Source organism: Dendrobium catenatum, unplaced genomic scaffold (genome assembly GCF_001605985.2).
Source record: "Dendrobium catenatum unplaced genomic scaffold, ASM160598v2 fragScaff_scaffold_705, whole genome shotgun sequence".
NCBI lineage: Eukaryota > Viridiplantae > Streptophyta > Magnoliopsida > Asparagales > Orchidaceae > Dendrobium > Dendrobium catenatum.
This window is the reverse complement of record NW_021319167.1, coordinates 104,774-116,949: the sequence shown is the minus strand read 5'-3', so window position 1 is coordinate 116,949 and position 12,176 is coordinate 104,774. Positions and strand designations below refer to the sequence as shown.

The window sequence follows — 12,176 nt, the reverse complement described above, 5'->3', positions numbered from 1 at the left end:
TTTTGTTAAACTAATATTTTGTGATTTTGTACTTTGGGACATGATTTTATTGCATATACATTCTAATTTTCCACTACTGCTATTATTTTCCTGCTAAAACCCTTAATTTTTCATTTACGCAATTCTGTGTTCGTGAGGCTTACGCCTCAGACCGCCTCGAGACTTACGCCTCGCCTCATGGACGAAAACCGCCTCGAGGCGCAGTTACGCAATTCTAAACCTTGTTTCCGATCACCATTGCCAGATGACTACGGTCCTTTCAATCACCGACGCTCTATTATGGCACCATCGACCTCTGATGTACTATGGCCTCTTCAACCTCCGTCGTTCGACTATGGTTCCTCCAATCACCATTGCCCTACTACAGTCCTTCCAACCAAACAAATAGGTCAACAATCTCTTGAAACAGCTTGCATGCCATTGAATTCTTCTGAGTCAGGCCCCCTGGTTTTCCCCTTTCCTGGATTTTCCACGTAGAAAATTTGATGTCTCTGATGATTCTTGCACCCCTATTTGGATGAGTTATGGATCTCCATACAAAGCTAGGACGTTAAACTTTATCTCTCTACCGCTGCGAGCATTCCAGCATGCAACAATCATATGCTAGAATGACACTCTGTTTGACTAGGTACATTTGATACTGTTCTTAATTCGGCTTAGTAAAGAAGGCAGAAATGATACCCAAGTAACAGCAAGCTAAATGGGAGTATAAGCTGTGAAAAGGACTCTGGATGATCTAAAAGGCTAAAACTCAAAACGCCATTACCTTTTGATTTCCAAAAAAATTATATTTATACAATGTTAGTCTCTTATGACGTGCCACATTTGAGTTCCAATCAATACAAATGATTTGAGCTTCATCATGCACTTTCAATTTTGAAATGTTAACGAGTAGCTACATTGATTATCTTAAAAGAAATTAAGGTTACTCGCTTTTTCTGTAATGCTTGAAATTGTTGGGAGTCCTTTCCTTATCATTTACGGGCAATCCTTGTTCTTTATGGCGACATACGTGTTTTCATCTCCCATTAATGCCTTGTCAAAACATCTCGTTAAAAATATGAAAAATCTGACTAAATTGAAATTTAGGCTTCGTCTTGAAGCAGCTTTCTATTTAAAAATTTTTAATTTTTATACTAAAAAATTACTTCAAAAAGCAGGAAAAAAGTCGTCCCAAATGAAGCCTTAACCAGCTTGTGAATTCCTTGAATTGTGTTATCAAATCCAAAAAATTCAGTTACAGCACATTGGATTGTGATATATTTCCTTCCAATATTCAGTAGATGATTGAAAAATTTTGACTTACTCAGAAGATTTTACTGATTTTTTTGTTTGTTTGTTTGGTGGCTAAATGCATAGGCAATTGACTTGAATCCCGATGAACCAACTTTGCTATCTAATAGAAGCCTTTGCTGGATTCGGCTGGGTCAAGCTGAGCAGGCTTTAGCTGATGCAAAGGCTTGCAGATCTCTTAATCCAAACTGGCCTAAAGCATGCTACAGGGAAGGAGCGGCCCTTCGTTTACTGCAAGTATGCTAATTTTTTTCTTACCTTCAATAGTTTTCCCCTCAGTTATTGATTACTCTGATGTTCTATTACAGAGGTTTGACGAAGCAGCTAATGCATTCTACGAGGGTGTCAAGCTTGATCCTGAAAACAAGGAGCTTGTTGAGGCTTTCAGGTGATTTCAATCTATATGATAATTTTATGAAACTGTATGTGGAAATTAGTAGAACTCCCCCTAGCACAGATGAAAATCATTCCAAGTACTTGTACAATGAAATCAAAATATTCAATAAGACCCTTCAGAAAAAATAAATTTTATTTCACTTTAAAATAATTGCAATTCTACTACTTATTAGGATTTTGTTTGGGACAGTTTTTTTACTGCTGCTTAATTTTTAAGAAGTACTAAGAAAACCGTCCCAAACGAAGCCTAGAACTTCATTTGGGACAGCTTTCTTATTGCTTTGTAAAGTTGTCATAGAGAAAGTAACTTTTTAAAGTTATTATAGAGGCAACTTTTTAGTGTAAAAATCTTTTAAAAACAACAAAAAAAACATTGACCAAGCAGAAATTATGTTTGCAATTCTAAATAAAAGCAATAAGAAAACTATTCCAAACGAAGCCTAGGACTCTTTCCAGAAGCCAAGGAAAGATTAGAAAAGACACCAACTAATCTTCGCGTTCATTGTTTTTCTATTATCTTGCTGCTCTATCACAGAAATAAGTGCTTCACCACATTATTGTTCTCCTTCATCTCTCAGTTCACTAATCTCTTTAATATTTCTTAAAATTTCCTCTGCTGCTGCTGCTCTCACAAATTATTTTTCCCTCCCCTCTGTTAGTCTGTATATTTGTTAAAATTTGCACTCTTCTGGTTCCTTACCTCTTCTTTTTACTTGGATCAACAGGGAAGCCGTTGAAGCTGGGAGAAAATTTCATGGAACAGATCAGCCCAAACAAGGAAAATAATGTTTTACTAAGGCATGCTTGGGTTATGGTTCTGCTCCTCTTGATAAACTTTTTTTTTTTTTTTTAATTTTAACACCATTTTTGAGGATTGACTGAGAACAAAGATTTTTTTTTTTTTTCAAATTTATGTAAAATTAACCTTGAGCATGATTTTTTGTTTTCTTTAGAATTGTTGTACATATTCCATTTCAAGCAAAGTTTGGCTACAGTAAAGGGATGAGCTACTTATGATGTTAGCTTCAGGTGTAGGAAGGAGTATGCCTATTTTAGTTGTTTCAGGCTTCTTTGGGACAGCTCTCTTACCGTTCTTTAAAGCAAAGCTGTTTTAGAAAGCTGAAAAAAATATTTTTTTTTATCATTACATAAATTAATTTATTTTATAATGTAATAAAAAATATATTTTTTAGCTATCAAATAAATTTTATTTATATTCAAATATAAATAAAATAAAATAAAATAATATTGGTAAATGTTTGTTGGGTATATTTTTAATTTTTTTTAACAAATAAATTTTTTCTTAATATAAAATATTTTGAGTGTTCTTGATATATATATATATATGTATCATTGGTCTTCTTCTATTTAAATGGGCGATCGATGTTGTCTTATTGCTTCGTCGGTTGTCATTATTTTCCAATATATGATTGTTATTGCTATCACATGAATTAATTTATTTGATATTTAATAAAATAAATAAAATTTTAAGATATCAAATAAATTTATTTTATATTAAACTATTAAAAAAAATGATCTCAAATGACAAATTAAAATAAACTTTAATTTGACAAAATTTATAGCTAAGAGAATAGGAACTAAAAAGACAAAGGTCAATGAATAAAATACACAACCAATATATTTTATTGTAGAGCTTTTTAGCATAGATTTTTTACATTTAACATATAGATGGCATCCCTCTATTAATTAAGAAAAGCAAGCTCAAAAATAAAATAAAATTAATAAAATATTTTAAGTGAAATAACTCAATTTTTAAGGGCCCCACCTTCCAACCCTAACAACTATTATCTAACATGAAAATTGACCCTTAAACCTTCTAAAAAAATTTATGTCCGGTAAAGAAGCAGTGATGCTTGCAAATGGTGAAATTATTCTGTGCTGTCATCAAATGGCGTTCAGAGGCGAATCAGAATATGTCACATCATTTTTTTTGTGCACCGCTCGATGCCAAGTGACATGACGCATCTTAATTCACCTCTGGACCGTTCGGTGGCCGCACAGAGTAATTTCTTCTGTAAATGAGCTTATAATGGGTGGTGGGATTGCTATTGAAGCACCATAAGGATATTTTTTGGTAGAACTTCTTAAGCAACAACAACCCCCTCAGAAAATTTGCAAACTTAGGAATTTTTAGCGCAAATGTTAGGAAAATAGTAACTGCATTAACCAGCACAGGCAAATAATACATGATGTAGGTATGGCTAATCTTTTGGTTAGGGATTAACCCTAACCTTGAATAATAATAAAAAATATGGGTTAAGCAGCTATTATAGACAGATTTGATCCTTTGAAAGCTAAGCAATTGGATTTGAAAAGTTGACAAGAATTTTAAAATTTTAAGAGTTGCTAAGTGACAAAAGATAGCCTTGTAACTTTTAGACTGGATGTTGATGATGATTTAGAGTGAAACCCTAAGCATCAAGCTTTAGAGTAGAGGCAGCATCCACAACTAATGTAGCATGTAATAGATCAATTATAAAGTCCATCATGAGGTTAAGAAATTAGCTTAAATATTCTTAAATATGGTGTTGTAAATTTAAGCCATGTAACTTTCAGGTTTTGCTTGGGATAACTTTCTAATAGCTTTATAAAGTGATTTTTTAATATAAAAAAGTTTAATTAAAAAAAAACTATACTAAAAAATAGGGGTGTCAAAATGGGGTTTCAGGTCATGTTCGGGTCGTACTAGAAGTTGACATGAGTCTAAATGGGTTGAAACGAACCCGACCCGTGAACCCGGATGCGGTTGGCCTAACAATGGAGAGAACGAGCATTTGCTAAACTTGGATGTTTTTTTTTCATTTCTTCTGGCGTTGAGAATGTTTTTTTCAGAGTTGTGGTCAAAAGCCGCTTTGTAAAATCCTCTTTAATTTGACTCCTTTAATCAACTCTCTTTTTTGGGTTTGAAAACAGTAAGTTTGCATTACATGATTCAAATCTATATTCTCTAATTCATGAAAAAACTTTAAGATTAATTTCAAATGGAGTGGAGAAAGCATGCCTCCTGAAAGTCCAAGTTGAGAAATCAATTGATTATTTCACCACTTAATCGAATTGAAATATTTAAAAAGAATGGGTATTGTTTTAGTTCTATGTTGAATCTAATTGTGTCGATCAATCAGGTTGTACTACTGCTCAGAACTCAATTTCGTCAGTTGAGCTTGTGAAGGGGTTGCAGGGGGGCCTCCTCCTGCTTAGGTTCAGAGGCCTTGTCCCAAAAAAAAAATATCATACAGTCGTACAACACTGTGGTGCTATATACTAGTGTTGCGGTGCTACAGTCTCTGGTGGTCATGATGTGATCAATCTTAGATCTTTAACATATCTAAGTTAGCTAAATGGGTTTGAAAAACTATCAGCAATGTCAAATCTTCTTTCACTTGAAACAGGCTAGGGAAAAGTATTTTAAAGCCATTAAGCCTATAGAGATTTGGAGGAAATTATCCCTAAATTGTTCTGCTTCATCAAAGGATTAGAAAAATCAATCATCCCTTCTTACAGAACACTACTTGGAAGGTCAAAAATGGCAGCTTAACTAGCTTTTGAAAGGACAAATGGCTAACAAGCATAATACTTTCAATTGTGTTTAAAACCCTCAACTGGTTAACTTGGAATCTTTACTATTAATTTTTTCTTGAGAGAAGTGATGGCCCAGATTTTTTTCAAAATAAAAGACACAGGAGGTATGCGAAGAAAATATTAATACAAGTAGAAAATTTTTAAGAAATATAGTTCAACTTTAAGAATCAAAAGCCAGTTTTGGTTATTCAATTTAATCATAAGAAGACGAACATGAAGCACATAATAAATAGTGTAGTATCATACTATCATGGCTTATGGTCCTTGGCATATATGACAACAAGATTATATGACTTGCAGAGTGTAGATTTAGTTAGACTAAAGAAAACGTCATCTAATGAACTGAAGGCTCAATCTAGGTTTTGCAGTGCCTAAGAACCTTTCTGCTCTGCATGAATAATTATATGTTTCTTCTTTAACAAATGAAGACTAAGGCTTCTCCAACCGAACTCTAAACGCATGAATGGCGTCGCTCTAGAGCTCCAGTCGAACGGCAAAACTTCCGCTAGTTGGTTGCGGGTGAACAGTGTGATGCCAATATTGGCGTTGCACTGTTCACCTACGCTATTTTTCTATCTCTCGCGAAAGAGGAGAAAGACAATTAGATTAGCATAAGGGAATAAAATGGAGTTTGATTGGAGATGAATCACAACATTTTTTAGTTTCACTGCATTTTGGAGTTAAAAATGGGATTTTCGGTTGGAGATGCCCTAAGGTAAGGTTCCAACCTTTTGGCAATAAGGTGCATACCTGAAAGTAGAAGTCCCACGTAGAAAATAGTGGAAAAGCAGGCTGTTGAGCTGGTTGGCTATGCGGAGGTCAGGAAGCAACTTTGACAGGTAAGGGGCCAAAAATATCATTTGACAGGGGAAGTTCTTGAAGAACATCTAATAATGCCTGATAGTCCTCGAGTATATGGCAAAGATATAATTGACCTGCACAATGAAGAGATAATTTGTTTAGGCTATAAATGTGAGAGAGATTATCTAGAACAGAAACAGTAGTCTTTGGTTTTGTATTACTTGAGACCTTTTTGGCACTGTGTGACTACCTGATTATTCTTGATAAGTGAGATTGAGGCTCCATTTGAGACGACTTTCTTCTTGCTTTGTAAAACAGCTTTCTAGTACAAAAATTTCTTGAATTTGAAAATTTTGCACTAGAAAGCAATTTTAGAAAGCAGTACGAAAGTTGTCCCAAACGAAGCCTAAGCCAATGCCTGATTCAATAAGATGAATATTACTTGGCTGTAAGTGGGATCTCAATGTAGAAAATGGTGAAAGTGAAGACAGTTTTGCTGTTTAGAGGTCATAAAGAAGCTTCAACATAGTGATTATTGAAGCCCATTTGGATTCTGCCTTTGGCCACATTTGCTTCTTAGGCTCATTTTCTATGAGTAGCTGCAAAGTGGATTAACTTCAACAAACTCATTTATTTTCCACAAAATTAGCGGCAAACAAATAGGCAAATTGCCTTCAATCAGAATCTCAGAAGTAATCTCTCCTGCTGACAAGTCCAATAGTGGGAAGCGACGATTTTCATTCACTTTTCCTTGCACTATGTTCCATCAAGATTAACAGCAATCACAGCTATAAAGTTTGAGGAAACTGTAACCACCACCACAACAACAACAACAACATCAAACCTTTGTCCCACTGCGTGAGGTCGGCTACATGAATCATTTTTCTCCATTGTGCCCTGTTAAAAGTCAAATTCTAGTTTAAATTGAATAAAGAAAGATCATTTCTAATATTTTCTAACCAAAGAAAACCGCAATAACAATATTAAAAAAAAACATAATATAAAAGCACTTAAGAAAAAAATATGAATTGAAAGGCAATAATACCACAAACCATCATTTTGACACAGCACAGACGGAATAACCAGACTCTGTTGTAGTTTCCTACAACAGAGGTATCGCATCAGCACAAGAAAATCTAGCATAAACAAGTTGAAACAATATCAACTTAGAAAAAAGAATCAGTTTAAAATGTGGAACAATGAACATAGAACATGCAAACTGGGGCGGTGGCTTGAAGTGGGAGGTGGGACGGCGGTTGGGTGGAGAAAGGGAGGAAGACGAGATAAGTAGAACTAGCCACGAGCCCGGACTCTTCCAAAGCTGGCGGATGATACGATTCCCTCTCCAAGGGATTTCTCTCTCAACTCTCTCAAGCTCTCGCAAGAACTCACAATGCAGAAAATTTGATCATTCATTCATTACCCATGAAAAGAGAACATTAGGGTTACATATAGCCTCATACAAAGGACTCAAAAATAAAAGACGATGATGCCCTTTAATCTTACACATGACCATCCTTAAGGAGTAAAAAGGGAAAACAATTAAAGCAAATACAAACATAAATAATTAAAAGACAAATACATATGACAACTTAAAAATACATCGGCACGATCGTGGCCTTTGATTGGCGGTCACGCCTCTGATAGACTTTCACAGCTCTGATGTCCTCATCACACTTATCTCGTAGTTTCCTTCTCCAACGAGCTTCTGCCACAACATCTTACGGTGATGTTTCTCCAATGATCTGAACCTGACCTGAAAACTTATTTTGACATCTCTGATAACAAAAAAAACAACAATGATTACCAAACAAAACTAAGCACACAATTCCTTACCAAAATTGGACAACTTATGTACATTTATGTTTTCCTTATCGATCAAATTCCTTGTACATTTTCATGTTGCAAACTCTCCTAAGGTTGGGATTAAGATATTTATTAACTTAACCATGGTTCTTTCTGCAGGATGTCTTGCATGAGAGTGGTTGATCACCACGAAGGGCAATAGAATACTCTTCGCAGTTACATGGACAAAAATTCCTATGTGACTTATATCATGAGGCATCAAAAAATATCCCAGTTACTTGCCCCAAATCTGATCATACTGTTAGGGCTCCTGCTATGATTCATGCGTTCACTTAGTCAATATATCTTGAATTATGCAGTAGATATCAGTAATGAATTTCAAGAAAACGGTAAGTGGAAATTTCAAATCGGACCTAAACCATTCTGAACTCCATGTAGCTGACGCTCCTAATCAAAATTTTAAAACATGTAGCAATGCAATAAGTAGTTAAGTACTGCCTAATATAAGATTAACTGAAATAATTAGATACCTGGATACATTCATCAACTTGGATTGAGATCTTAAGCGCCACAACAATCTGAAACTGCTTTCTTTTCACCTTTCAGGCAATATAGTACATGTATGCTCAAAGTGACCACTTTCCAATGTCCCTCTACTGATCCCAACCTGAGAGATTTTGCAGTTCCAAGACAACAGTTGAGGATGTCAACCTCAAGCATGAATACTCCATTCAAACTTCAAACAAAAGCATGGTTCATAAAGCGAATTCCGAGACTTTAAAACAATTTACGTTAATTTTTGTGCGCTGTACAGGTCCTGCAGAATCCAAAGTTCCTTTGCAATTAAAAGTTGGAAAAAGACCACGAAAATGCATTTCTTCATAAAGCTTTGAAACCTGACTTAAATCCCCAGATCTTTTATAGCCATAAACTAATGTACAATACGTCACAAAGTTTGGATCAACACCACTCTCAATCATTTGATTCAGAAGCTTGATTGATGTTTCCATATCGCCTTGTTTGCAGAGACCATTTATAAGGGTTGAATATGTAATAACATTGGGACAAATTCCTTGCTCAACCATTTTTTGTTTAAATTTAAAGGCCTTTGTAAGGTCACCGGCCCTGCAGTACCCATCAATCATTGTGTTAAATGTAATAGCATTAGGATCTAAACCCTTTTCAGGAAGCTTATTAAAGAGCCTCACAGCTCTCTCCAAATTGCCAGACTTACACAAGCCATTGATGAGTGCATTATATGTCACAATGCAAGGAAGGAAACCTTTTTTTAGCATCTCATCACGCAGTAAAAAAGCATCATTTACATTGCCACGTGATGAATATCCATGAATTAAGCTGGAATAAGTAAATTTATTGGGCAAGAAGCCTCTATTAGACAAGAAGGAGATGAAACTTTTTGCATCTTCTACCCCACCCGACTTGCAAATTCCAGCAATAGCGACATTGCACATGACGTGATTAGGTTCAATGTTATTTGAAACCTCATGAAAGTAATCTGTATTTTCATTCACAGAAAGATTATTCGAATCAAGATTATAAGACCTCTGAAAAAAATCATATTTTGTGGGTATGTTGAAATCTACAAGTTTCTGCAGCAATGCATTGCCCTCATTGATTTTATCTTGCCTGTACAAGCAACTTACAAGTGTGCTACAAATCAACAAATTTGGTGTCAGACCCTTCCTAATCATTTCAAAATAACAATCAAAAGCTTTGTTTATCATTCCTTTGTCAGACCAACCAGATATTAAAGCTCCATAGGTCACAACATTGGGAGTCAATTCTTTTGTAAGCATTTCAGCCACAAGTTCATTAACTCTGTCAGGCATATTTGATTTGAAAAGCCCAGAAAGAAGAGAATTAAACATTTCTATTGAAGGAAGAAATCCCAACTTTTGCATCAAGTCCTTAATTTTAAAGGCTTTCTCAATATCACCGATCTTACATAAACCATCAATTAGAATTCTGTAAGTAAAGCTATCAGGCAAGCATCCCAAATCCTTCATCTTTCGAATGATCTCCTCTGCATCTTCCACTCTACCAAGTTTACACAATCCATTGATAACTATGTTGAAAGTGATTTGATTCTTCGCATATCCCCTGGACAACATGTCATTCCAAAGTTTCAAAGCATTTTCAAAATTCCCAGTTTTGAAAAATCCATTCAATAGAATGCTGAAGCTAATCTCGTTAGGGGTCACTCCCCTTTTCAACATCAAAAACCACAAATGCAAAGCATCATGAATGGCATCAATGCAACAAAAACCTTTTAGGAGAGTATTGTAAGTTAGAACAGTTACCTCAATACTCTTACGGGCCATCAGATTACAAATTTCAAATGCCTTATCCATCTGACCAGAGGTGCAATACCCATCCATTAGAGTATTATAACTATATGAATCTGGTTTGGGATCTGCAATTTCCATCTCACCTACCAATAGCTCAGCTTCTTTTATCCTTCCAATCTTACAATAACCATAAATCATTGAATTGTAGACAAAAGTGTTTCCCTTTAGTCCGGAAGACAACATTTCACCCTTCATTCTAATGGCATCTTCAATTTTCCCCAATCGGCAAAAAGTATCTATAAGAACACCATAAACTGCCTCGTCAGGTTTTAAGCCCAAAACATCTTTCATGTTCTTAAGGACTTTCTCCGCCTCATCTACCTTGCCCTCTTTGCAATATCCCTTGATTAATAAAGTATAAGTCACAACGTTCGGTGTAATGCCCTCTCTTGTCATTGACCTTAGAACCCCAATGGCCTGTTCTGTCTGCCCAAGTCTGCAGTAACCATCCATCAGAGAATGAAGAGCCACCAGATTCACTTCAAAACCCTTGTTTTTCATTGAAGTCAAGAATTCTACCGCTTCTTGTATTTTTCCATCCTTACAGAAAGCATTAGCCAATATAGAAACTGTGAAAACATCTGGCATTATCCCAGCTCGGGTCATCTGCTCATAGGTAAGAATTGCTCTCTGATGTTCTCCAGCTTTAACCAGACCACTGAGAATAGTATTGCAGGACCTCACGCTAGGTTTCCATCCATGCATTCCCATATTATCAAACGTGAAAAAAGCCTCTTTGACCAGTCCATTCTTTGCATACTGCTTGAGAAGGATATCAAATGTCTTCAAGGAGAAGGTGAATTCCTTATAAACCTGAAGCATCTCATTAAATAAAAAGGAAACAGAGCAGGCAGAGGCAGAATTCTGTAACAAATCATTCAAGCACGCCCTTGCGTCATCAAACATCCTCCCTTGGACTAAGATGTGGACTATTTGACAATAAGATTTCGCGTTCGGCGTGAAGTGGGGCTGCTTCAAGGAAATCCTGAAAAACCCTAAGCAGGCAATGGGATTGAGCCGGAGCCTCGCCAGTACCGCTTCAAAGATTTCTTCGGATAAATCAAAGGGAAGCTTCGGAATGGCCTCAAAGCGCTCAAGGGTAAGGATTCTGCAAATCCGATCGACCCGTTCCGATTTGGTCAGTACCGGCAGTAGATCAGAGCTCCTTCGGGGCAAGGTTCCGGCAGCATGGATCCATTGACGGGAGGAGACAGACCGAATAGATAGAGTGACACGAGAACCATCTCCAAAAGAGCGCCACATTGATTAGGAGGTCTTGTAGTTCCGCAAGATCACACCTGTTAACTTTTCAAGGATTCATGTCCTCCAACGAGCAAGCCTTCTTCCCTTCTCAAGTCTTTGTACTTGCCAACTTTTTCTTCGATTGTCTAAAAGATAACCGGCGATTAAACTATCACAGCTCCGCACTGTCTTACAATCGAGCTGCGGAGTTATCATCGCCGGAAGATAAGAGCTGAGGGATCGAAGTAATTCGCGAGAAAGAGTAGCTTGCCAGCAGACCGAATGGGTCCAATTGAAAGGTTCGCCGGAGGAGGTCGCCGGAGGAGGTCGCCGGAGGCAGTTTTGACAAAATATTTTGGGGATGCAAAAAGAAATCGCCGCCGTTGCAACTGAGTGATGCCGCCGGAATGGTTTGAGGAGCGGTAATCGAAAGAAATTTTAGGGACTGTTTGTGAACAAATAGCTTTGTGCGATTTTAATAATACTGTAACTTTAAATTTAGTAGATTCTGATTGTTTTAAATTCTAAAAATTATTTGGTAATTATGAATATTAAATTTTGAGAAATTATTTGATAACATATTTTAAGATTTATGATAATTAAGAGTTTAAATGTGAAGAAGCAGTGTTGAATTATATTAAAAAGATATTTATAAATTCAAGATAAGTG

The 12,176-nt window shown here is 36.1% G+C and overlaps 2 protein-coding genes across 11 annotated transcripts in view; one reads left to right on the top strand and one right to left on the bottom strand.

Annotated features, from left to right (window-relative positions):
• LOC110112727 (ankyrin-1) overlaps positions 1-2,688 on the top strand; it is a 20,549-nt gene extending 17,861 nt beyond the window's left edge. Inside the window, exons 11-13 of the mRNA XM_020845040.2 lie at positions 1,360-1,530; positions 1,602-1,681; positions 2,415-2,688. Of these exons, the coding sequence (XP_020700699.1) occupies positions 1,360-1,530; positions 1,602-1,681; positions 2,415-2,475 (312 nt within the window). The 3' untranslated portion in view covers positions 2,476-2,688. The remainder of the gene's footprint in view (positions 1-1,359; positions 1,531-1,601; positions 1,682-2,414) is intronic.
• Positions 2,689-5,527: 2,839 nt separating this feature from the next.
• LOC110112723 (putative pentatricopeptide repeat-containing protein At1g19290) lies at positions 5,528-11,977 on the bottom strand. Of its 10 annotated transcripts, none has more exons than XM_028695892.1 (3): positions 8,427-11,977; positions 6,040-6,987; positions 5,528-5,861 (listed from the first exon to the last, which is right to left on the bottom strand). In XM_028695892.1, the coding sequence occupies exon 1, from the start codon at positions 11,526-11,528 to the stop codon at positions 8,652-8,654; it is 2,877 nt and encodes a 958-aa protein (XP_028551725.1). In that variant the 5' UTR covers positions 11,529-11,977; the 3' UTR covers positions 5,528-5,861; positions 6,040-6,987; positions 8,427-8,651. The 10 variants fall into 10 exon arrangements, with proteins under 10 accessions (XP_028551725.1, XP_020700691.1, XP_020700690.1 ...); XM_020845032.2 differs by having other exon boundaries at positions 5,528-6,224; positions 6,319-6,987; XM_020845031.2 differs by having other exon boundaries at positions 5,528-6,224; positions 6,341-6,987.
• Between the last annotated feature and the right edge of the window lie 199 nt (positions 11,978-12,176).